Source organism: Chelonoidis abingdonii, chromosome 4 (genome assembly GCF_003597395.2).
Source record: "Chelonoidis abingdonii isolate Lonesome George chromosome 4, CheloAbing_2.0, whole genome shotgun sequence".
NCBI classification, from domain to species: domain Eukaryota; kingdom Metazoa; phylum Chordata; order Testudines; family Testudinidae; genus Chelonoidis; species Chelonoidis abingdonii.
In genome coordinates this window covers 25,509,372-25,534,822 of record NC_133772.1, presented here as the reverse complement: position 1 = coordinate 25,534,822, position 25,451 = coordinate 25,509,372, and the positions used below count along the sequence as shown (strand labels likewise).

The following is a 25,451-nucleotide window of genomic DNA, read 5'->3' as shown; positions in this document are numbered from 1 at the left end:
CTCTGCTCCCACTGAGATCAACAGAACGCCTCCCTCCCGCCCCCCTGGGAGCACAGTTAGGCCAACACTGGGTGCTCTGGACAACCCCACCCAGCACGTCCCCTCCTCACCAAGCCTTTGGTGAGCAGCAAGCCCCTGTAGCTGGCACCTACTGGAGAGCGGCTATGCATGGGGGTGGGGAGGGCTGGCTCAAGCAGCAGATCCTAGGCTCAAAGGCCCCTTGTGCTGCCCATGAGTGGGACGGAGGGAGGGTCCCAGGGTACCTTGACGTAGTGATCCTTGGAGCCGGTGATGACCAGATCATGGTTGCTCGCAGTCTGGTTCACAGTCAGACACATCACGGGCCCGATGTGGCCGGTCAGCTTCCCGATAGGCTGCAACCTACAAGCAGGAGGCAGGGGCGTCAGGGTCTGGGGCACATACAGCAGGAGGTGCTCCTTCCTGCAGTCCCTTCTCTGGCCCAGTCTCCAAGGCTCCCGGCGGGATCCTTCCAGCCCCCGACTCCTCTCCACTATCCCAAGCAGAAGTGGGGACCTTGGGCTCCGGGGTGCAATCTCGGGGATACCATATCCCTCAGTACCATGGCTGTGATCGTGGCCTTGGGCTAGGGGCGGGGAGATGGGCTCAGGTGCAGTGTCAGGGGGTGACCGGCTTGTCTGCTGAGCCCTTAAGGCAGGGGTGGGGAAAGCTACAGCCTGCAGGCTGGATCCAGCCCGTTGCTTAATTTCATCTGGCCCATGGCGCCCTCTGTCATAGAGTGTGGGAGAGTCAGGGCCCTGCACCCCCACTGCCTGCGATTCACCAGGACTCTCAGCCAGCCAGTAAAACAGAAGGTTTATTAGAGGACAGGAACACAGTCCTAAGCAGGGCTTGTAGGTACAACCAGGACCCCCCCAGCCAGGCCCCTCTGACTTTGGGTTCCCTGCCTCTTCCCAGCCAGCCCAAAACAAACCAAAAACCCCTCCAGCAGGGTCTCTCCCCCTCCTTCTCTCCTCCTTTCCCTTTGTCCAGTTTCCTGGGCAAAGATGTTGACTCGCCCCACCCTCCCTTCCTGGCTCACATACTGTCCCTCACCTAAAGTCATCCCCTGCTTGCCCACTCCCCATGCAGAAAGTCCCAGTAAAACCAAACAACATTCCCAGGTCAATCCACTCTGCTCCCTACTGTGTCACATCCTCTCCCACCACCTGCTGCAGGGGAAGCCCCAAACCTCTCCACCCCCCGGCAGATGAGTGGCTCGTGATCGATTTTTTCTGTGGGTCAATGACCAGAGACAGAAAAAAGGTTCCCCAGCTCTGCCCTAAGGGCTGCAGCTGGGAGAAGAGCACTGGGTCCTGCTTTCAGCCACCCTTGGGTGTGATCAGCAGCTGCTGGGGCAGATGCAGTGCAAAGCCCCAGAGCAAACAGGCTAAGCTGCTCCATGCTGGGGTTTGTGCCAGTGCAGCTTCCCCTGGTGCCAGTCCAAATCCGCCCCTGCCTCAACAACAGAGCTTCCAGCCCCCGCCCAGCCCAGCCCAGCCGCTCCTTCTGCCTACGCAGCACCCATCTCCCTCCCCACAGAAGCTGCCCTAGCCTGGGGGCCCGAGCTAGCCCCGCCCAGACCTGTTGAGCTCCCAGATGCGGACGGAGTTCCCGGCAGCAGCGTAGAGCATGGTGCCGGCAGGGTTGAGCGCAATCTGGTTGATCTGGTGCTCGCCTTGCACGCTGGCGATGGTGCGGGTCGTGGTCCCGGCACAGGCGTCCCCAGAGATCACCTGACCCGAAGAGCTAAGCCAAAGAGACAGAAACAGGTGAGCCTCATGGCAGAGACTCTTGGAGGGTAGGGGGTGGGGATTTACATTGTGTGAAATGGAAGATCTAGCCCATTGTGGACCGATTAGAAGGCTGGAGAGCGTCTGTCCTCAGCCATCTAGAGGGTGAAGCAACACCACTTCCTGGCCACGTGCAGTGCCAGTGGTGCCAGGATGAGCTCTCAGCCCCACATCCTCTCAAGCCAGGAGCAATGGCACAGCAAGGGTGACCCAGGCAGCAGCTTTCGGGGGCATCCCCAAGGGAGGTGCCTTGCTGAGCAACCAGCCAGACCCATACCAGCAGGCGTGCCCCTCAATGCCCAGGGCGGAGCGACAAAAACCCCACCCCTGGCCTGGAGCTGATGTTGACAGGCAGCCCCGGTATGTTCCCACCAGTCAGATTTTAGGCCCGGGGAGGGACTTCAGGCAAAGGGCCCTCTCAGTCTGTGGCTGGGCACCAGAGAGAGGGGCTGATTCGCTGGGGTTTGGAAATGGTGCTGGCAGCTGCAGATGGGTCACTACCCATCCCTGGTCAAAGCAATCATGGGCAGTAGGGTGCAGGGTGCCCCCTGAAACAGACAAGAGGAGCAACTGCCCTGAGAGCAGAGCACCAAGCCACAGAGCCTCCGTGAGCCAGGCCAGCCTAGAGCGACCAGCATTCCTTGACTCAGTCCAGCCCGGCCGCCTGGCCTCTGCAATGCTGCCCTGGGTGCAGGACGCTGGCAGAGCAGCGCGTTGAGCTTGGCCAGGCCCACAGGGCAGCCTCAGCGCACCAGGTACCTACGTGAGAGTGCGGACGCACTTGGCCGAGTCCCGGATGTCCCACACCTTGATGTAGGACGTGGAGACGGTGAAGACCAACCCTGAGTGGCTGCAGTACTTGATGGACACCACATTGTTGGGGTGGCCCTTCAGCGAGGCGATTTCCTGGCCTGTCACTAGGTTCCACATTTTGCAGCTCCGGTCTGCAGGAGGAGGTAGGAGCACGTGAGACTGTGGAGCCCTTCCTGTCCTCAGTATAGGAACCCCCTGGCTCCCCCCCAAACACACACACACTGCCTCCCCTTGCTCCAAGGAGTCCTGGGGTGAGAGGGGAGCTCAATCCTCGTGGCCCATCCAGCCCCTGGCATCCTGGAAATGCTGATAGAGGGAGGGTCTATTAGTGTCAGGTGAACATCCGGCCACTAGGGACCCAACAGCTCGCTTCAGGGATGTCACCACACAGCTGTTCAGCCTAATGACTCGTGCAGCATGACTCTGCTGGGGGAACCCAGAACTGCACCCTGTTGTGGTGTTTGGGGCTCTCAGGCAGGCTGGTGCCATCCAAGCAGGAGGCTCGTGGACTGTCCCCGCAGTTCGGGGCGGCTCAGCCCCTCCCCGGGGTAACAGGCTCACTCCCCAGCGATCACACCCAGAGCTCAGCGGCCAGCCCACCCCCGAGGCACGCACCTTTGGATCCGGAGAAGAGCAGCTCATCGGTGGCGTCCACGCAGAGAACGGGCTTGGAGTGTCCCTCAGCCACGGAGATGCACTGTAGTGGGGCTGTCCGGGCACTCCTCGCACCGCCCACAGGGTTAATGAGGCCCCTTCCATGAGAGAGAGAGAGGAAGGGTGTCAGCAGGGGGGCGCTGGCTGGGTGACCTATAACGAAACCAGATCCCGCCCCGCGAGGCTGCCAGGGCCTGCTAGTGGGGCTCCGGAGCAAAGCAAACCATAGACAGAGGCTGCGGGGCAGCCTGCTCCCCAAAAAGGCCCCCCTGGGGGATGCTAAGGTCTCAGGGACTTGTGCAGACCCTGCCTTGGCTGGGGGCAGGGCTTGGAAAGGAAGCTAGCTTCACACACTGGCCATCTCACTGCTAGCACAGATTACCGCGCCCCCCAGTGAGAGCTGTGGGTGGCCCCTGTGCCCCATCCAGGCAAGATCCCCAAGCAAACGGAGTCCAGGCTGGCTCCAGACCCAACCCCCAGAAGCTCCAGGCTTGAATAAACTGGGGCCCTGCTCCAGCCGTGCTGTGTGGGGCATAAGGGCACCACCCTGTGGCCAGCAGGGGGAAGTGCCCTCTCTCCATCTGACCCACTCTGGTTTCCCACCCGACCCACCCGTTTGGCAGATGGGGAAGGGATTTTTAAAAGGTCACGTGGCGGATCAATGGAAGAGCTGGGAACGGATCCCAGGAGTTCTCGACCCCCCCAGAACAGGGAGAGAACCCAGGAGTCCAGGCTCCCCGGCCAGGAGACAATCATGTCTCAAACCAGTTCTAGGCTTTGCCCCAGCAACAGCCAATGGGGCTGTGAGTGGAGGTTCCAGAGCACTGAGCACATAAGGATCGACATCCTGAGGAAAGAGCCCATCATGGAGAGGGTCAATATCCCCAATGCGACTTCCCAGCCAGGATCTCTAAGCACCTCCCCTCCTCCCAGCAGGGTTGGATTACAGGTGGGGACACTGAGGCATGGGGAGGGGAAAGGGCTAGTCCAGGGTCACATGGCACATTTGAGGCATAGTTGGAATGGATTTTTCGAGGGGCGCTGAGCACCCACTACTCCAGCTGATGGTGCTCAGGGTGTCAGAGTCAGGCCCACGGTGTCTCAAATAGGCACCCAAAGGCCAGTGGGGAGATGCTCCTCTACCAGCCTGGCCCTTCTGATGTGCAGGGCATGGGGGAGGGAGAGTTGTCCTGGCACAGACACTGCCTTGGGCTAGCATAATTGGTTCTATGTGGCTCTTGTTGCAAACTCAGGCCAGGCCTTAGCACACCCCATTAGGGGAACTCTGGGCTGTGGCATGACTGGCAAGCAGCCCCTTGGGAGGTTGCAGTGAGTTAGAACAACCCCAAGGCTGCTCTAATATATGTGGGAGGCTGCACAAGCCTCAGCAGCAGCCACAGGATCCTCGGTGCCATGAGGCTGCAGCCCAGATGTTTACTCTTTGAAGATGGGGAAACCGAGGCACAAGACTGGGATAACAATCCTGACCAGCCTTATCATGGGTGCTGGGAGGCTGAAGCCACGTTTGTCAAGTGCTTTGAGATGTCTGAATGGAAGATGCGAGAGAAGAGGACACAGCATCATAGCCTGGACCCTCCAAGCATCCATCGGCTCCAACAGCTGGCCTGCCCTGCCTCTTGCAGCTAGACCAGACACAGCGCAAGATATCATCACTACCCGCCCTGCCCTGACCTCGAGGCAGAATAGAGCATGCAGCTGCCCCCATCCAGTGAAAGCACCGTACGCTATCCGCTTAAACACCCAGCACTGCATTTCAAGACGATGGCTCAGACCTTAAGGCACTGGAGACCAGAGGCAGAAAGGGACTTCCACAGCTGGATACGGCATGCCAGGGCCATGCGGGGAAGCAGAGAAAAGGAAAGAGGGACACATAGCAAGCAAGAGCAGCACCAGGACAGAGTCCCAATAGATTTAGCAAAGAAGCAAGACCCAAGAGTTTGGCCAGCATAGATTCAACATGCAGGGCAGGGGGAGGGAAATGCGAGAAGCAGGAGAGTTCTAATCAATAGAAAGTTGTATGTACCTCAGCACCTCCGAGACAGAGGAATCACTGTCGTCAGACCTAGGGACAGAAAATTAGCAGGATTATGGGAGAAAAAATCCTGGATAAGAGAGGCAGCAGCAGAGTCAGAGTGGAGCGTTGTTATTGCATCCAAGCTAGCGGGGTAGAGAGGGAGAAGCGGACACAGAAAACCGGAGAGGAAAGGGGCAGAGGAGCAGTAAGGGACACGTGGCTCAGACACAAGATCTTTCAGGCTGAACTGGAGTCATTCAGCCAGAAGAGACTGTTACAAATCACCCAGTCTGACCAGTACAGTGCAGGCCCAGGAACTCGCCTGGGGATTCCTGCATCCAGTCTTCCCATGGTCCCCGCCCCAGGTCCCATCACTACCATCAGCCATCCAACCTAGCCCCACAGGTTCAGCACTTCTGGTTTCGGGGTATGGCCGGGGTATTCTGACACTGTCCAGCTCTGTCAAGTATCAGAGGGGTAGCCGTGTTAGTCTGGATCTGTGAAAGCAGCAGAGAATCCTGTGGCACCTTATAGACTAACAGAGGTTTTGGAGAGTGAGCTTTCGTGGGTGAATACCCACTTCGTCAGACGCAGGACCTGCGTCTGACGAAGTGGGTATTCACCCACGAAAGCTCACGCTCCAAAACCTCTGTTAGTCTATAAGGTGCCACAGGATTCTCTGCTGCTGTCCAGCTCTGCGCTATTGTGAGGTCTGCTAGCAGGTGGGATGGAGACGGGGGCTGTTCCTGAGCTGCAGGCAGCAGCCCCCAGTTAGAATGTTGCCTCCTAACTGGGATTCTGCAGGGAGGCAGATGGGAGGTGGTTGCTACCAGCTCTCATAGGGCCAGGCCCTCGGGGGCTGTAAATCAAAGCCGCAGCTAGGCCAATTTGCACCTGCACAGGGGCTGGCCCGTGACTGTCGAAGGCAGTCCTAAGGTAGACTCATTCCTCATAGAAACCACAGGCTGCCCTTGGAGAGCACCCCCACTCCACCTCCAAAGGGTCACAGCCCCTGGCACCAGGAGCAATTAGAGCACCTACAGGCCCCTAGCACCAGGAAAGCTCACCCCATCCCGAGCAGCCATCTCACCTCTTAAGGGGGACCGGGACCTGCGAGCACCCGGCGTCTCCCCACAGAGCACAGCAGGAGAGAAACCAGGGCCCAGAAGGGGCAGGTGTGATGGCACAGCCAGTGCCCCACAGAACTAGGGGTGGGGCCGGCTGGGAAATAGCCTCCTCACTGCCTGGGGCCCCCTGCCAAGCCCAGCGCCGATGAGCCCCACACTTCACTGGGGACAGGATGGTGGCTCAGTGTCCTCAGCTAACAGCCCCCTGGGCCCACCTCAACCACTTTATAACTGCAGCCAAATCCACCCAGCAGCGTCCCCGGGGGTGAAATTCCCCCCTGCAGGCAGCCAGCATGACGGCCGCCATCTTGGCCAACACACTAGAGCCTGAACCGGGGCCTTACAGAGCTATTAGCAGGAGCTGAAGAGCCCAGGGCAGCTAGTGGGGCCTGTGACAGACCCAGCCCCCCAGGGGATCCCCACGGGTTCAGCAGGGGACCGGGCAACGGCACATGCGCGCACACAGCGCTAAAGGCCAGGGCACCGCTTCAGGCCTATTCTGAGGGCTCTAGCAATGCAACGTAACAACAAGCCTCCAGCTGGATCATCTACAGGGAGGGCACTTGCCACCCCAGGCTCTCAACAGCAGCTGCTTCTGCCTGAACTAAAGGCCCAGGCTTGGCAGCTCAGGGGCAGCCCCAAGCCAAGGTCCAGCCAGTAGAGGGGGGCCAAAAAGCCCCCCCATATCAATGGGGTTATAGACAGGCCTGGAATTGGGCCTCTGCCCAGGGAGATGCTGCCCCATGTCAAGTTCTACTGCACTGCTCTCTGCCTTCGCCCTGGTTGCTTCACGAGCCCAGCAAGAGCCTGGGACTGCCGGGCCCAAGGCAGAGTGGGGATGGTACCCTGGGACATTCATGGGAGTCACCATCTGCCATTCACTGCTCTTGGGGCTGGACTCCTTGGAGATTCACCCCCCACCCGCTCCTTGCCCCAAGAGGCTCTTACTTGTCCAGCGCGGAGCCCTGGCTCTGGTTGCTGGTGAGGCGGGAGAAGACGTTGCGGTCGTTGCGCGGCCTGGTGGGAGGGGATGAGGGAGGCGTGAAGCCAACATCTGAAGTCCTGAGCCGGGGTGTTGAGAAAGAGACCCATGATTACAAGCCTGGTCTGGGGACCTACCCCCTGCCCCAGACCTCCACTCAGCACAGGTAGGCCTGCAGAGCCAGCCCATGGTGAAGTGATTATTTCCATCTATTTGGCACTGAGATCACCTCTGGAGAACTGCATCCAGTTCTGGGCCCCCTGCTACAGAAAGGATGTAGACAAATTGAAGACAGTCCAGTGGAGGGCAACAAAAATGATTAGGGAGCTTATGGGGCATATGACTTATGAGGAAAGGCTGAGGGAATTGGGATTGTTTAGTCTGCAGTAGAGAAGAGTGAGGGAGGATTTGATAGCTGCTTTCAACTACCTGCAGGGGGGTTCCAAAGAGGCTGGAGCTTGGCACATGACAGTATAAGGAGCAATGGTCTCAAGTTGCAGTGGGGAAGGTCTAGGTTGGATATGAGGAAAAACCATTTCACTAAGAGGGTGGTAAAGCACTGGAATGGGTTCCCTAGGGAGGTGGTGGAATCTCCTTCCTTATGGGTTTTTAAGGCCCAGCTTGATGAAGCCCTGCCTGGGATGATTTAGTTGGGAATTGGTCCTACTTTGAGCAGGGGGTTGGACTAGATGATCTCCTGAGATCCCTTCCAACAGCTGGATCCAGCACCCAGCGCCGTGCCTGGGCACAGCTGAGTGCACAGGCCAGTCCCCAATGGGGAGGTAGGCCCAAGTGCTCTCCAGCCTCTCCCCACTCACCTGGCAGGCTGCCCCCGGTCATAGGATTTCCTCCGGGTCAGAGGCGAGATGTCCGAGCCACGGGACTGCCTGGGGCTGGAACAGAGCAAGACCAGATCAGCAATCGCCCCTCCCTGGGACAGGGCCCTTCCGCACCGAATAGGCCTACCCGAGAGCAAACGAGCCAAGAGCTCTGGGGCAGCGCGCAGATCCACCTCCTGAGCCAGGGGCCTGGTGGGCTGGATCAGGCCCCGGCAGGACCCAAGGCCAGGCCAGCAGCCCCACCTAAGGGTTTGCGCTGTGAGCGCAGGTCCTGTTGGCTTCATCATCAAGACTGCTGCAGGAGAAGGCAGCTCCATGCCTTCGATAAGAGGGCTCTTGGGCATCCAGTCTCCTTCCCAATGCCCGGTCCCCCCGACAGCCAGTTTGTGGACACTGGCAATCTAAGATGGCAGAGCAAGCTGGCCCCACCACTGCATGCTGGGTCGACCGAGAGGAGTCCAGACTCAAGGCTCCAAGGGCAGAATATGATGGCCCAGCCCACCTTGCCCCCTCAAGGGCCTGTAAGAATTTGGGGCCCACGCTTGCCAGGGCTTACAAGGTGCTGCCGCGGGTGGGCAGGCTGATGGTGCGGGAGACCTTATCCTTGTAGTAGGAATCCCGGATGGAAAAGCCAATCCCATCTTCCTTGATCTCCATGAGGGACACCAAGGACTTGGTGATGTTCTTGGTGGAGATGTCCAGCGTGGGTCCCAGGCACTCAGCCGACACAGCCTTCATCTGGCCTGACAGCTTGGGTTCCCCCTATGGCGGGACACAGTGACGGGAGGGCTGAGATGGAAGGAGTTCACTGCCTGAAGGTAGCACGCAGAGTGAGTCCGAGATGCTGGCACCCCTTGGCTATTCAGTTCCAAGAAGCTCTGGGGCCAAGCACTCAGCAGTGGCAGATCTAAGGAAACCTTTCAGTTGGGCCCCAGTTGCCGGCATTAACGTTTCAGGAGCTCATTAATGAGGGCAACAGGGAGTACCCCCTGTGCCAGGCTGGAACGTGTATGGCCCAGAGTGCCGGAGCAGCTCTCCCAGGAGGATTTGGCACATGGAGGGACTGGTCCAGTCAATTAGCCGCTAGGAAGGGCGCACAGCACCAGGGTATCACATGGGTTTTATTTCCTCCCAGAAGAGGGGTAGACAGCACCAGGGCACCTTGCCTGGATTCAGGGAAGCCCAGTACAGCCCAATGATGTGGCATTTGAGGGTTTAAAGTAGGCTTTACAACTCAAGGAGCCATTTATGGGGCCAAAGTAACATGCCAGGCTTGGATGTCACCAGGAGACCAGACCCTGGGCTATTTCAGTTCCAGACCCAGCTCCTCAAGGCATTCCACCCATGGAGAAGATCCCCACTAGGGGCCACCACCCAGCTGTGAGCACAATGGGAGAGGGAGTACAATGGACTGAGGACCCCACACCAACATCCAGCCACGGCCATCTGGACTACGTTAAATGGCCCTGCCTGCAGTCGGGAACTGACCTTGAACTTGAAGTCATCCTGGCTGGCTGAGCCCTTCATGGTGAAAGACTGGGAGAAGCTGTAGGGAACAAAGGGTTAAACAGCTGACCCCCTCAAGGCTTCACTCCCACCCCATAACGCCCTATCACCAGCCCGGCTACAGTTCCTCCTCCCATTCCCCGAGGTACAGCCCCATCTCCCAGTCCCTTTCAGGGCCCTCTTCCCTCCCAGCTCCATCTTGCCCCTGGCCCTCAAGAGGAACGGTTGCTGGGATAGTTCTGTACAGCCCCTGCACACCTGGCTTTGAGCACAGCCAGTCATTGCGTGTGGATAGCGTGTGCACTGTTGAGTCACACGTAGAAGCTCTGAGGGGCTGGAGCATGCTCAGTGCAGACAGAGCCTGGAGAATTTAGCTGCCAAGCTCTAACGGGTCTATCTTGCCAGTGAGTGCCACAGAGATGCGCCCCGCTCCCTCCATAGATCTTGCTGCTTGGGGGTGCACAAGGCTGGGACACTGCATGCTCCCTGGTGTGCTCACCTCCCCTCCGAGGCCAGGCTGAACTCTGAGATCTCCTCGTCTGTGCTGGCATAACCGTTCTCTGCACAAGGAATAGCCAACAAGAGTGTGTCAAAGCGACAGAGGGCACCATACTGGGCCAGTCCGGTCACAGTCAGCCACCAGGTGGTTGTTGATCAGCGTGTGGCCCTTTAGGTCCTTGGGACTCCCCAGATCACTGCTATCGTATCATTAACTCTATGCTACCAAAGCACTATTAGTGCATCCTCACGGCTGGACAGGCTGTGACCATGTGGGCTAAAACATCTGGAAGGAGTGGGCACATCACTCTTGCCCACAGGATCAGAGCAACGCCAAGAGCCCTGGGGTAGGCTCCATCTGTCCCAATGGGCAGACGTGCCATCTGCAGGGGGCAGAGAAATACCCCGAGCCTTCCCAGCTGCTGCCAGCCCCAGGCCCCACATCAGCGCTGCCTGCTCCCTTGCCAGCCAATGCCCAGTACCCATGGAGGTTCCCAGGAGGGAAGAGTCCAGCACCCACCTTGCTGCACGTTGTGGATGAGCGCCTGCAGCTCGGGGTGGGACTCCGCTTTCTCCCGCAGGGCATCCAGGATCACGTGGTTCTGGGAGGAGCCAGTCACATCCGTTTGTCTCAGGCGCCCTTCCAGCAGGCGGATCTGGGCTTCTTTCTGAGCCACTTGCAGTCCCTGTTTGGTGGGAGCAGGATGGGACAGTGAGTGGGATGGGGAATCAGCTCCTGGCTTCAATCTCTGTCCCTGGGCACAGCTGCAGGTTCCACACCAGCCTCACTCAGCTGCTGCTTGTAACCCATTCCCCTCCCTGGGTCCAGCAGCACACAGGCCAGGCTCTCACAGTCTTCCTCACCCACGCACAAAGAATGCCCCAGGCCCAGCCAAATAGCCACAGCTCCAAACCTGACCTGCAACAATTGCGATCCCATCCCAACAGGGGGCCTCCTGGGATCCCATGCTCTGCGACCCACCCCCAGAGCTGCACCCCCACTGGAAGGCCCCTTGCCTGACCTTATCGATGGATGCCTTGAGGAAGTTGTCCAGCAGGAGGCGCGCCTCAGCCAAGGAGCAGGAGCTGATCACCACAGAGGTGTCGGTGGAGTCCAGCTCCTCCTACAGCGCAGGAGAGACCCCAAGGGAGGGAAATTAGAACGGCGCTGGGGGTGGTGAAGGGCAGAAAGCAGAGGGCCAGCAGAGACACCGGTGCCATGTAACTGGGGGGGTTCCCTTAAACTGGTTGACGCCGGCGGGGACACAGGCGCTGTGCGAACAGGCAGTGGGGAAAACAACTCGCACGCCAATACTGTGCATGAGCACTTGCACTGGATGTGTGCCTGGAACCAGGCCCCTGATTGGGCCATCTATGGGGACTGAACCACACACCTGTGGATCTAAAAAAAGAGGAGCTTCTACCACCTGGACAGCAGGAGCTGCTTGCTAGCCAGGTGATCAGAGCAGACCAAGGGCAGGTTTACACTGGGAACTTACACCAGCATAGCTGTCTCTCTCCAGGGTGTGAAAATCCTGCCTCCCCCAGAGTAGCTCTGCCGACCAAACTAAACAGCCCCCTCCTTGGGAGGTGGATTACCTACTGCGACGGGGGGTGTCTACACCTAAGCCTTCCAGCTGTAGCAGATTAAGTGTAGACATATACTAACAAACCTGTTTACGTCCTCCAGACGCTAGGAGGGGAGCAGAGATCTACACTGTGCTAACCTGGGTCAGACCCCTCATGTCATTAACGGTGCGTCCACCCAGCAAAGTAAAACCCACAGCAGCGAGCCTCAGGCTGAAGGATTCAGGCTTGCGCTTAGGGGCTAAAAGTAGCAATGCAGACATTCCCACTCATGGGCTCCGAGACCCGCCCCCGGCCAGGTTACAGAGCCCAGGCTCCAGCCCTTGTGCGAATGTCTACACTCTTCTTTTTAGCCCCGTAGCCCTGCGAGCCCAAGGCAATGGATCCAGGCTCTGAGATTTGTGCTGTGAGGTTTTCCTTGCAGCACAGACACCCTAAAGGTGCCAGGGAGAAAGGCCACATTGTTAGGGCTATTGTTTCTTCTGTGGAAATATTTGATTAAAAATGACTTTTTGATAAAACAAAAGTTTCCTTTTTGGTCAAAATCCCACTCCCCTTTACAAAAATTTGACATCAGTGTTAAGATGAGTTCCTGTCTGCATCCTGTAGAACTTGCCATACCGGTATTGCTCTGGCCTTTTCTTTGGTCATTCAGTGTTGAACGCATTCTACAACAATATGCATCACCTCACCTTTTGGGGGCAAAGCCAGACTTTTTGGCACCTGCTCCCCTACTTGGTGTAAACGTTGCTTGTGTCAATCAGAGACGAACACACACAGGTTTTGGGCTCCGTCCCCTATGACACTTCTGTGATGTCATAGTGGGTAGTTTAGGTCGCCCTGCCATGTGCAGGCAGGGAGAGGAGAAAGAAAAACGAATCCTGTGTATCCTGTGTACCCCCGTAACCGAGCCTGATCACCTCGAAGCCTCTCTCTCAGCTCACATGTTTCAAACAGAGTATCTACTTGCGGTCAAATGCATGGTTTGTATTTGTAAGATATTATCTACTAAAGTGCATCCTGTTTATAAAATGTTAGTAAATTTTATCATTAAGCGTGTTTTTTAAAGTTTAATTAATCATTATCTAATCATACAGACTGCCCCTTACCCTTTAACCTCCAATAAACAATATAAATGATTAATTTTAGTTGGGTGGGTCTGCATTGCATCGTGGCCCATTTCTCCTTGATCCTACCTATATATTCTATTTGCCACGATGCAGCCTGGTTAAACAACGGCCCTTGCATTTCCTTTGCCCCTGCAAATAACGTTCGGCATATCTACGTGGCGTCAAACGAACAGACTAACAGGAGTTGGGTCATGCTGGGCACGCTTGCAAACTCAAGCAGAGATGAAACTGAACCATCCAAGCATTTGCAGATTTCACCTTTAATTACACCAAAATTCGACCAATCACAAAATGATGGATCTTTCTTGGCTCGGAAAAACAAAAGGCTATACTTGTACCATTAACTCCTGGATATACGGGAATGCTCCTTCGGTCACACCGAGCTTAGGTCAGCCACCGATTGTCCCTGCAGCCTCCATGCACGGGACTGTGGAGAACCTCGTGCTGGCAGATCCCCTCCAACTTAGAGAGGAATGTAGCCGCATGTAAGAAAATCCGGAGGTTACCAAATTTCCAAATGATTCCCCCACCTCGGTAATACCTGCTGATCCGCACGAAATTATATGCCAAAAAGATAAAAAATTTTAATTTAATAAGAAACCAAAAAATCGCAGACCCAATGAATTTCTCTGAGAAACATTCTCAGATTTATATTCAAGTAACTGTCAGCGGAAGCCCTAACTGAGAAAAAAAGGAGATGTAATGGCCGAATGGATGTATTGGCTAGTGCAGTGTAAAGCGAACACTAAAACCGGTAATGTGATTTGCTGAAGAGCTCAGTGTAGTAAAAAAAGCGACACTTAATCTGTTAGATCAAATGTGCTGTAGGGAAAGCTGAATGACCTAGGCAGCCTGGTGACTGTATCAGTGCAGTCAGCAAAGTTTGGGAAACAAGCAGATAGTGAAGATGAGTGTTCCCCTATCAGCTACTGTTATTACCTGTGATGGAGAATTTGTAACAGTGAAGGAAATGGCCTGTTGCTGGACAAGAAATGAATCCCAATGTGATGGTCTGAAGGAGAATGTAAGTCTCCCAGCTTTCTGTGTCGTGAGACAGACAGAAGGTGCTTCAGCCTGTGATGGAATAAGGGTAATTCATATGTCTTCGAGTTGGTGTAAATTAAGCTAGACAGAAGGAGAATGGTTTCTAAGTTTGGTCTGCGGAATAAGGCACTGTAACTAGGTTGCATCCATTTGTCTCTGCAAAATCCCAAGACAACCAAGTTCTGGTGCTTGTAATTGCCATTGTAATGTTGGCTGAAAAGGATGTAGCAGCTCTGTCGGATCAGGGTAATACCCTACCCAAGGCACAGAGAAGCAGAAGAGTGATTTCTATGTGTACCTACGACAGTATAAACTGTAACAAAGAGGAAATAATCCTATAAACACGTGTGTTGTTGAGCCTAACAATGCAGGTTGCCAGTGACTACGAAAAGGTTGCAGAAGGAAGGAAAGATTAACCTCAAACTCTTTATCTAGTAAGTCTATAAGTTTGCCTAAAAGGGAAGTGGGTAGAAATCTGCCTAATGGGCCAAAAGTGATCATGGATGTAAGTAAAACCCAAAAAAGGTCTGTTGTGGATCAGGACAGTGTTCCTTTAGAGCAAGCCCTGGGTGAAGAAGGTAAAAGCAAAATGTCTGTAAGGGGTGAATTGTTGCTTAGAAAAGCTGCTAAGGAAAGAAATCCTCATGGTAATCTGTGCAAGCAATTTACTGCAGCTAAAGGGCGTGAAAGTGATTTAATCAAGGAAGTTTTAGTTCCTAACAGCCAAAAGTTTTCTGTTGTTAATGGATCCACTGACTTTCCTTTTGAAAAATCCAGTGGGGGTAGCTTTGAGAAGGTCTCAGATAGAGTAGAAGCTGTTACAAAAGTTAAGCAGCCCTGTAATCAAGTGGCTGTGTGTGGGTGTGACCAGCTTGTTGGAAAAACAATGCTGAAACAGAAATGTCTCCATGCTAGTATCTGTGTTAATGCAAATTACCTGACTAGCAGGGAGAAGAAAGACTTGCTAATAGCTGTTAGTACAGAGAGCCCACTCCCTCAGCCAGTGAATTTAGTTAAGCAAGAGAAATCAGGGTTTGGTCCTGCAGGACAAGGAAAAAGAGACTCAGTGTTTGACAACAGCTTTCAGCTTCGGTCTGGGCTACAGGAACACCACTGTGGAACTGGGCTTTGTTGAGGCAGTTTCTCACAGGAGGCTGTGTTGCCGTATACGCAGGGAATGGAAAAAGCCCATGTTCTAAGCATGTTTGGAGCTTGGCAGCAACCCAGGCTGGAGCCTGGTGCTGACATGGATTTTTCTGTGCACACAGACAGGATTGAGCGCGGCTAAACCACGCCTTGCCCGCAGCACTGGGTACACCATGGGTATGTTTGTCCCATGGTATGGACAGGGCTTCCACTGACTCCAGCATGTGCAGGACTCCCATCAGGGCTGTTGGGCCTAGCAACTAGCGATGGACATCATACTCTCCGCAGCAGTCCCTTCCACAAATAAACCTTCCAGCACTGATGGAGACTCTAACGAACCAACATATAAGGGCCTTCCTAAATCCTGGTCCTGGCCGTGCAGACCGTGCAGCTGAAGAGGGCTGATTCATGGCCTCCGCTGGTCCAAGCCAAGCCATAGCCATGTTCATTAGCCTGGCTTGGGCCTATGGTAGCCTATCACACCCGCCCCTCAAGTGCTCAGGCACCTGCTGAACTGGGCTTTGTACAGCTGTCATCAGCAAACACAAGCATAGAAAGCAGCCAGACTGCAACAGCTGCTCTGTGAAGTTTCTGTAGGGAGGGGTGAGCTCTGGGGCCTAAGAGCAGGGAGCCAGCTTGGCCCTGACTCCCTGTGTGACTGATGACAGAACGTTTCAGCCCAGAGGTTGGGGCTTAGAAAGCAATGAGGACCCTGCAAACCTGCCTCCTGCACCCCTTATGCTTAAACTGCCTAGAGGGATAGTCCAGCCAGGCCCCCACCCCAACTATCAACCAGCCCCCAAAGCACTCCACCCCAGGGCATTATGTGCTGTAAGGGGAACCATCTCCCCCTATTCCTCCCCCATGAGACCAACTCCCCATGCACAGACTCCCTTGCAACCTGCCCCGGCAGGCCCCCTCCCCCAGCACCTTGGTTTCCTCCAGCTGCATGATAGTAGCCTGGCAGTCAGCGATGCTGTCGTTGATGTAGTCGATGTTGGCTGTCAGCACCTCAATCTCCTCATTCAGCTCCTGCAGGCCCTTCTGCTCCTCCGGGCTCTCCGCCTGCAACTTTCCCCTCTTCCCCAGCAGCGCCTCCTGCAGCAGCGCCAGCTCCTCGCGTTTCTGGGAGGCGATTGGGAAGGAAACGCCTCAGCCAGCGCGGTCCAGGCGCCAGCAGCCTCCCAGCACTCCTGGCCCTCGGTCATGCTCAGGCCACCCAACCCCCATGCCCACCAGGCCACTGCCCCCGACACCTCACCTTGATCAGCCGCTCCATGTCCGCCTCCAGGTTGACGATGGTCATCCTCTGCATGACGACGTCGAAGATGCGCCGCTCCAGTGACTGCCACTTGAGCCGGGCCGCCTTGCTGAAGGTCTGGCTCATCCCCTTCTTTGGGAACTTCTTCCTGCAGTGAGATGGGACGTGGTCAGGGGTCTTCCGCCGGGTGGGCGCTCGGCCATCACGCCCGCTAGTGCTCAGGACAGAGGGGCATTTACACATTGGGGCTGCCTTCAGCCAATGTGGAGAGTCCCACATGTCAAACCACATGGCAGAGTCGCCCACGATGATAGAATGATTGTTTCCCATGTTCCCACAGAACTCTGCTCCCGGCTAACACCCAGGAGCCCAGGGCCTGAGGGCCAAGCAGGGAACAAGGCCATGGGGGACACAGATTTGTAAGTGTTGGTCTGACCTGACGGGCCGAGCCCCATTCATGGAGGGCGAAGGGTCTCCTAGGAAGTGGTCGATTTTCCGGTTCCACTGGCGCACGATGCTGGAGACCGAGCGGGAGCCGGACTCTGGTTCCGAGGAGGTGGTGCTAGCAGACACCTCCGCACCCGAGTCCAGCATGGCTGGCTTCTGACTCAGCCTCCCAGAGACCCGATCCGACATGGGCTTGGCCAGGCGGCGCAGAGCAGAAACCTGGGTGAGAACAGTGCCTGAGGGCTGGGCCTCCTAGGGAACATCCCAGTGGCAGAGCGACTCCAACCCTTCTCAGATGGCAAAGGAAGTCTGGGAGCAGCTGAGCACCTTTCAAGAGCACTGAGCCTATCTGGGCTGGGTGGAGGTCCAGTACCCTTGGATAGCACTTTTCCAGAATGCATCAGGAGGGGCTTGGGACCTCGAGACGGGATCGAAGCATCGTCCCATGAGCTGTATGGGTGCTGGGGCAGGAGGAAGCCTGGATGAGTGACCGACTTGGCTGCCAGGACCCAGGGGAGGCTGGATCAGAGAAGGGCCAGGATCCAGCCCCAGGAATGGGGGAGGGGGACACAGCCTGTTGTGCACAGTCCCACATGGCATGCAGAGAATTCCTCCTTCCTGACCCCAGAAGATCAGCTGCCCCCAGAGGCAGGCGTTTCCTCCCCCGCAATCACTGTCATCTCCTGACTGGTTACTTCTGGCTATAAAACCTCCAGGCTCTGTGGGAAAACCACCCCACCCATGGCCAGCACCTTGGGAACAATCCAGCACTGGTGGAGCACAACCCACTGGGATGGCAGAGGGGACTATTCCATCTGGAGAAGCCCCAGGGCCCTGCCCTGCCAACAGCCCAATCCAGGAGCCAAGCCTCAGCACCCACCCAGTCACGGCCCGGTGAGCGGCTCTCCAGACCCCTGTAGGCACAAGGGGCTGGCACTCACCTCCTGGGTTTTCCTTCGCAGCACTATTTCCTGCTGCCGCTTCTGAGACTCCAGCGCCCGGATCTGAAACTGCGTGAGAAAAAAACCAAGCCTCAGTTGAGTCCTGAGCGGGCGTGAGCCGCTAAAGAGAAATCCAGGGTCTGGGGTAGAACCCATGGCAGGAATGGGGGAAGGGGAGGGGACCCAGGGCTCCTCCATCCCCTTGCCTGAGGCCAGCACATGGGATGTTCTCAGTGCAGGCCATGGGCCAGATTCTGATCTCACCAGCAGTGGTGTAAAACCTGGAGCAACTGGGGCTAATCAGGGTTTATTCTGCTGTAAGCGATGGCAGCACTGTGGCATTTGTACCTGCCCTGAGGAACAACTAGAAATGCAAGAGGAAGCAATCACCTCTGACCTGGGAAAGGAGGAACCTACCACTCCACCAGGTGCTGATCTCAGAGAATGGACAGACAGATGGACACTTGGTTGGGGGAGGGGATGTGCTGCGCTTACAGCAGGGGGAGGAGTCCCCAGACAGATGGTGGCGTGGCTGGTTTCTGCCCAGGGCACCCAGCTGTACAACCAGGCAGGGTTTTACACTGTTCTATGCTGCTGGGTCCTGTTCCTGGCATCACAGAACCTGCAGCCTTGGCCGGCCAGTGGCCCATCAAGGGCTTCGAGAGGAGTGAGCCTGGAGGCCAGGCCAGGCGCTGATCCCAGAGGCCAGGCACCCAGAAGAGCTCTAGCACACTGTTGACAGGGCTGAACATGGAATGTTCTTGATGCAGGCGACAGCTGGATTCACATCTCCGTAGCAGCGGTGTAAATCTGGAACGACTTCGCTAATGTCAATGCAGTAACTCCAGATTTACAATGAGCATAATAGACAGTGGAATCTAGTGCTCTGTTGGTGCAGCGCTTGCTCCAGATTTCCCATCATCATCTCGCTCAGCCATCCCCGTGGCTCAGCGCGGCTTTGCAGGGCTCCCCTGCTATCCCTAATGGTCCCACTCCCTGTCTCAACCCTGCCCTGTCCCCGTCCCGCCCTGTGTCAGGGGCTCTGGGAGCAGGCTGGATCACATAAGTAACTGCTCACCTGTGCACAGGGGAGGGGACCTGATACATCATGCATCAGCGAGGGCCCTTCAGCACCCTCCCCATCTGGTCCCAAGGAGCCTGGCTTGGGGCATTTCCCTAGGAAAGGCCCAGACCCATTGGAGAACCTGCACTCCCTGCTGCACCCATGCCAGCTGGTGTGGGGGCTCAGAGCCGAGTGAGGGGCACAGGCCCCAGCCAGAGCTGCCCTGTCTGCAGAGCCCTGGCGAGGCACTGGGTTCTCACCTCCTGTCTGCGCTGCTCCTTCTTCAGCTGGGCGATCTCCCGGTTCCGCTTGGTCTCCAAGAGCCGCCTCCGCTGTTGTTCCTCCCGCATCTGCTTCATCAGTGCCACCTGCAGGCCCCCGCCAACAGCCCACACCCAGCATAAGGAGCATGCACAAGGGGCCGTGCCCATCCACCGCCCCTACCCCAGTGTGAAGAGCTGGCACAAGCAGGCCATGCCTCTCCAGCCCCCTCCTCCTCTGCCCAGCCAGGTACCTTCGCCTTCTTCATCTCTGCCACCTCAGCCTGCAGCTTCTTGAGCTCTCGCTCATAGCGAGACTGGTTCTTGAGCAGGCGAGCGTGTTCCTTCTGGGCTGCCTGCAGCTTCTGCAGGTCCCGATTCATCTCCTTCAGCCGCTTCTCGTAGTCTGCCTTGATCTTGTTGGCCTTCTCCTCCGTGTAGCATTCCATGGTGCCTGGAGGGGATGGCGCAGAGACGCTCAGAACGCCCGGCTAGGCAGAGCCCCTCACATTCCATCCCACCCAGCTGCCCCCTGGACCCACCAGGCCCCCAGGGAAAGCACCCTCGGTGGGGGCATTTTAGATTAAATTCTTGGACTCCAGGGACAAGCCTGCCTGGTCCAGCAGCTCAGGAGACATTCAATGGCTGAGTAGCCTGGACCAGTCATGGCCTGCAAGCCAGAAACATGGGCCTATTTTAGACCAATAACCCTGGCAGCAGAGCAGTGCCAGGGACTGGGCCGCTCCAGGGACTGGGTGTACACTGTTCTCCTCCAGGCAGCCACTGCTGTTCAGACCAGAGGGGGATGCTGCTGAGATGAGTTTGGTGGGACTCAGCTGGGAGCAGGTGTCTCAATCATTAAAGTCTCAGTTATAGCATCAGCTGCCCCCCTCAGGGAAGATGCCCAGGACTGAAAAGCCCTGGAGATGGAGCTCTCCGCATGGGCAGGCTAAGTTGCTGCTCCTGCATTGGGGAGCCACAGTTTCCTCGCTGGGAAGAAGTCGGGAGCAGCTGGGAGCTTGGTCACAGAAGCCAGGTGGCTTTGCCTCTTTGCCTGGGCCTGTCTTGCAAGGGGGCAGAGCTCGGAGCTCCTCCGAGGGAAGGGACTTTCCACAGCCCTACACCCACAGGCTCTCCACGGCCAGTAGGCTGCACAGCTGGGAGGTCACGGGATCACCAGGCCCAGCCCTGATCAAGAGGCAGGATAACTGGCACACAGCTGAGCTGCCAGGGACCATGGAGAGGGATCAATCCCAGGAGCTAGGAAGCCAGACACTGAGCAGCCAGCGGTAATCGCTGGGGACTGCAAGAGGGGCATGGAATGCAGGGGACAGTGGCCAGTTTCAGCCTCATTGGGCACCGGGAGAACCCCAGGGTTCCCCTGCCAAAGCTGGCTCAGAGGGCCCATACGGTGGGATAAGCCAGGGGGTGGAGAGGGCACTGCCCGTACTGAGGTTCTGCAGCACCCGGTCCCTCTCCAGCTGGGTGTCACGGATCTTGTTCTGCAGCAGGATTAGCTTCTCCTCATACTGGTGCTTGAGCGTCTGCAGGCGCCGCTGGCTGTTCTCCAGCTCGTCAATCAGCTTCTGCTTGATCTCGATCTCGCAGGTCAGGTCGGCCAGGTCAGCCTGGAAATTCACCACTAGAGATGGCGGGAGAATCAGTTAGCCAGGCAACCCCAGGGAGGTAAGGAGGAGAAAGCCAGGCAGCCCTGGGCCGCCCTGGAGAGAGGAGGGACAGTGTCTGGCTCATGGGTCCCCTATGACTCTAGCATTGCAGAGGAAAGGAGGCAGATGAGGCAGGACTCGGAGGGGATGGCATCTCGTTCCTGCAGTCTTAGCCCTGCCAGGGACCCCGGAGGCGAATGCGAGGGACTGAGGAGGAAGGGGAAGAGCTTGGCAGCCAGGCCTGTGCCACTGAGCACCAGCTGAGCCAGCCCACCTCAGCACCTGACTGGCACCTCGTGCACCTCCAGCCAAGACCAGCCCAGCTCACCCTACAGGCCCGCTGTAGCCCCCTGCCGCTTCCCCAAAAGGGGCACAGCCCTGAGTCACTGCAGATGTCCCCAGCCCAAGCACAGAGCCGGGTGCCGTGCCCTCCGAGTTACCCTTCTCCTCCGCATCGGAGTCTGAGTCCACCAGGCTCTCCTCGCTGCCTGAATCCTCGTCCTCATCCTCACAGCCACTCTCCTCCCGCTCCTCCTCCTCCTGGGAAACAAGCGCAGGGTTAGGGCAGAGATCAGGAGCCTTTAGCACCTCTCCTATCGTCCCGGGGCTCAGGCCTCTCCCCATCTGCCACCCCCAGACGTGGGTGAATTAAAGCGATTGCCTCGGAAACCAGCGCCAGGCAGAGGCAGGAGAGAGGATGTTTGATTCGGGGCCAGGAGCAGGGCTGATCCCTGTGTACAAAGGGACGGGGCCATGTCTGGGGAGCTCCCCCCTCCGAAATGGCAGCTGAAAATGAAGGGCCTGATGAGAATCTCTGGGACGGCTGCGACAGAGGGGACACAGTTCGTGGGACAAAGCCCAGCTGAGCGGAAAGGCCTGCGGCTAGTTGCCCTGCTGTTGCCAGTGTGTCAGATGGCACAGGGCACTGCCAGGGGACAGAGGGGACTGTCTTGCCCGCCATACTCGGCCCATGCCCTGCCCCCATTCTCCACACCTAGGCAGGGCCAAACAGCAGCAGACTGGCTGCCCTATGGGGGGTGGTCACGGACCCTGCCCCTGCCCCCCGGAGCTCCTGCGTCTCCCACAGACAGGCTGGGCTTTGCCAACCTCCCAGGGGCATGGGGAGACGCAGCTGCCCCAAGCACTGGCAAGGCACAGAGAAGGCTGTTCGCATTCTGGCTAGCGATCGGGCTCCCACCCCCCTACTCCACAGGGGAAGCCTCCCTCACCTCCTCGTTCTCGTCCGTCTCCTCCTCGTTCTCCTGCTGCAGCTTTGGCCTCTTCTTAAAGGCCTCCTTCTCTGGGCTGCCAGGAAGAGAAGGGATGAGCCCCGGTGACAGGGGAGCCCTGGCACACAGTCCCCTTAGACCATACATCCCCAACACCCTTCCATCTCAGAGCCCTTCAGGAACCCAGCTTCACTGCCCTCCAGAGAGATGGGCCAGGCAGTGTTACCAGATGGGGAGACTGAGGCACAAGGAGGGGAAGGGACTCACCCAACGTCATGTGGCACATCAGAGGCAGAGCGGAGAAAAGAACCCAGGAATCCTGATTCTCTGCTGTATGGCTTTGGCTTCTCCTAGGGATGGGGGAGGAGGGAGCAGGATGTCTGGACCAGGAGGGCTGATGGGGGCTGGAGGGTGCCAGGGCTGGAAGCCAAGGGAGAAGTGGGCACCCCAATAACTATGGTCCTGCCATAATAATGAAGAGCCAGGGGTGGAAGCACCCTGAACAACCTCCCTCTGCCCCCCAGCTAGGGGGTTGGCCATCACCTCTTCCTCCGCTGCCTGGTCTCCTTCTTCAGCCGCTCCAGGTCCTGCTTGGCCCGCCGAAGGACTTCAGAAGCCTCTGCCTCCATGGAGACCACGGGGCTGCTGAGTGCCCCCAGGCTTGGGCCTGGAGATGAGCCCAGGGAGTACGGGGGCCTGGAGGAGACCCGTGACAGACTCCGGCGGAGTGACTCGTTCATGGCTTCGCTCTCCAAGAGCTTTGTCCTGGGGACCGGAGGGGCTTTTGGTTACGGAGTTCAGCCACTCTGGGCAAATGTCCAAACACCCCAGGGGAAAAAAAGACACCGCTTCCCCCCTCAACCTCCAAGGAGGGGTGACCAGGAGCGTGTGTGTCTGGAACCTCAACTGCCCTCACTCAGCTCGGTCAAAAGGGGCTCAGGGCTCTGCTCACAGGGAGGGGTGCTGCAGAAGGACATTGCAGGGGAGGAAAGCTGGAATGGTCATCACTAACCATCTCAGCAGGAGGGGGGTAAATCAGCATTGCTCCATGGACCCTAGTGGGATAAGGCTCATTTTACACTAGCTGAGAATCTGGCCCAGAATGGGCGAGAGGATTCCTGTCTCCAGGGCTGTTAGTTTCTCCAGCACGAAACCCACACTTATGAGCAGCATTTCAATGTACCCCTGGGAGGCATTTAAAGTCTGGATCAGCCAAGGCTCCAGAGAAGGCTTGGGAGCACGAGGGCCGGACATGACACCCTGCAGGATGGAGAGACATTTCCCTCTCAAATGTGGGGCTTTTATTTACATTTCAGCAGCACCGAGAGAGACGGGATCAGGGCCCCGTTGTGCTGGGTGCTGCACGTACCCATGAGACAGGAGCTGCCCCAAAGCGCCCACAATCTAAATGGTCATGTCAGGCCAAAGAGAGAGGGGAGGTGACTTGCCCAAGGTCACCCAAGGTCATGGCAGAGCTGTGATACCAGCCTACTATTTGAACCTAGTGCCCACGGCACCAGTCACCCAGGCAGAGAGCAGCAGAGCCAGAGAGGGAATCTGGGCCTCCAGAGCCCCAGGTCAGCATCCGCCCCGCTAGCCCGTGCTGCCGCTTCGCAGGTCTTCTCAAGCTGCACACAACACATGGCCCCCCGGACGGGCAGAAGGAGAGAACACAGCTCACACCCACCTGAGCTCCTCGATCTCCCGGATGTAGTTCTGGATCAGAGCGCCAATGGCCTCGTTGCCATCACCTGGAGGGACAGAATTAGGATCACGGACTAGATCAGAAACACCTATCAGCTGGGCTGCCACTCAGCTGCCCTTGGACCTGAGCTCTGGCTGTAATTTTCGTGGCACTGATCCGTACTCCCCACCTCACATACACATCCTCCAGAGGTGCCCATCCTCACCTGCCTTGGCCAGTATCAAATTGGCCTCCTGGCTCATCAGGTGGGTGACCCGGCTGTTGATGGCATCAATGGCCTCCTGCATGGCTTTCACCCTCATGCGCAAGGTGGCGTTCTCCTTCTGGAGCATGGCGTTCTCCTGGAACAAATCACTGTAGCCCTCGGCACCATCCTCCCCGATCACGCGCTTGCCCTGCGGGGAGAGAAGGGGAGATACAGAGAGGGCAAAGCTGCAGCGTTCGTCAGTGCTGGCCGAACCCAGCCAACCACACGCTCAATGGCGCCTGTGACGTACTGGGACTGTTCTTACTATGGTCTGTGAATGCTGAGGAAGGACGATCTGTGTTGGGGGATGGGAGACTGGCTATAGAGAGAATACCTAAGCATGTAATGTGAAAACCCAGGAAGGGGGAGAGGCCAGGTGACACCTCTGCCGGGAAGCTGGACAAAAGGCTGGAGGGTGAGAGAAGATTCAGGAGGTGGCTGGAGAAAGGAGGGAAGCTCAGATAGGAATCTGACTCCCCAAGGGGGCTGTGGTGCTCCTGGGACCCCAAGATGGACCTAACTGGGGAGGATCCTGTTATCTGTGCCTGTAAAACCTGTGTTCCTGTCGTCTAAATAAACCTTCTGCTTTAGTGGCTGGCTGAGAGTCACGTCTGACTGCAAAGTGGGGGTGCAGGACCCTATGGCTTTCCCAGGACCCTGCTAGGGCGGGCTCGCTGTGGGAAGCGCATGGAGGGGCAGAGGATGCTAAATGCACCAAAGCTGAGACCCTGGAAGTGAAGATGTGTGAGCTTCTTGCCCTGAAAACACAGTCTGCTCCGAGGGAGAGGAGGCTCCCCAGAGTCCTGACTGGCTTTGTGGGGAACAGTTCCAGAGCATCGCCCGGGGACTCTGTGACAACACCACACTGAGGAAGATGGGTAGGGTGACCCTACGTCCCATTCTGGCTAGGACAAATCCCCTTTTTAAGCCATGTTCCGGGCGTCCCGACTTTTTTGGCAAAAGTGGGTATTTGTCTCCAAGGGCAAATGGGACAAACACTCACTTTTGTCAAGAAAGTGGGGTGCAGAGGAGTGGGGGGGGCGAGCAGCCCCACGCAGTGGGGGGAGGCCGGGATCCAGTGGGGGGCAGGCAGGGCTCAGGTGAGCAGCGACACTAGCCCTAGTCTTTGGGAAATACAGTTGCCCTATCCAGAATGTGCTTTGCTGCTCACCCCAGTCCTGCCTACTCTCTGCACAGGGAATGGGGCTCGGGTGAGCAGCTCAGGCCAGCCCCACGTGGGGGGGGAAGGACTCAGGCGAGTGGCTCGAGCCACCCTCGTGAGGGGGAGGAGGGAAGGAGGAGGAGGGGCTCAGGCCAACCCCATGGGGTGTTCAGTTTTCCCATTGGGAAATATGATCACCTTAAAGATGGGTCACAGCAAGAGGAGCAGGGAAAAGGCGGAGACTCAAAAAATGGCAAGGTGAGAAGGCCATGGTCAGGCGATGGCAGAAACAGAGCA

The 25,451-nt window shown here is 57.2% G+C and overlaps 1 protein-coding gene across 5 annotated transcripts in view; it reads right to left on the bottom strand.

Moving 5' to 3' along the window:
* Positions 1-25,451, bottom strand: part of KIF21B (kinesin family member 21B) — a 77,118-nt gene that overhangs the window by 6,036 nt on the left and 45,631 nt on the right. For 2 of the 5 annotated variants that reach the window (XR_012655723.1, XM_032801610.2), the window contains exons 9-32: positions 23,951-24,140; positions 23,728-23,791; positions 22,584-22,805; positions 22,041-22,116; positions 21,252-21,351; positions 20,595-20,786; positions 19,399-19,598; positions 19,145-19,252; positions 17,822-17,890; positions 16,870-17,099; positions 16,434-16,581; positions 16,103-16,297; positions 11,288-11,389; positions 10,786-10,951; positions 10,267-10,327; positions 9,750-9,807; positions 8,818-9,023; positions 8,241-8,315; positions 7,389-7,502; positions 5,323-5,361; positions 3,240-3,376; positions 2,575-2,755; positions 1,603-1,767; positions 264-381 (exon numbers count right to left, since the gene is read on the bottom strand). Coding sequence is in view for 2 of the 5 variants with exons in the window: in XM_032801610.2 (XP_032657501.1) it covers positions 264-381; positions 1,603-1,767; positions 2,575-2,755; positions 3,240-3,376; positions 5,323-5,361; positions 7,389-7,502; positions 8,241-8,315; positions 8,818-9,023; positions 9,750-9,807; positions 10,267-10,327; positions 10,786-10,951; positions 11,288-11,389; positions 16,103-16,297; positions 16,434-16,581; positions 16,870-17,099; positions 17,822-17,890; positions 19,145-19,252; positions 19,399-19,598; positions 20,595-20,786; positions 21,252-21,351; positions 22,041-22,116; positions 22,584-22,805; positions 23,728-23,791; positions 23,951-24,140 (3,216 nt within the window). In the remaining 3 variants the exon portion in view is untranslated. The remainder of the gene's footprint in view (positions 1-263; positions 382-1,602; positions 1,768-2,574; positions 2,756-3,239; positions 3,377-5,322; positions 5,362-7,388; positions 7,503-8,240; positions 8,316-8,817; positions 9,024-9,749; positions 9,808-10,266; positions 10,328-10,785; positions 10,952-11,287; positions 11,390-16,102; positions 16,298-16,433; positions 16,582-16,869; positions 17,100-17,821; positions 17,891-19,144; positions 19,253-19,398; positions 19,599-20,594; positions 20,787-21,251; positions 21,352-22,040; positions 22,117-22,583; positions 22,806-23,727; positions 23,792-23,950; positions 24,141-25,451) is intronic. The other 3 variants (XR_012655725.1, XM_032801611.2, XR_012655724.1) reach the window with 2 other exon arrangements.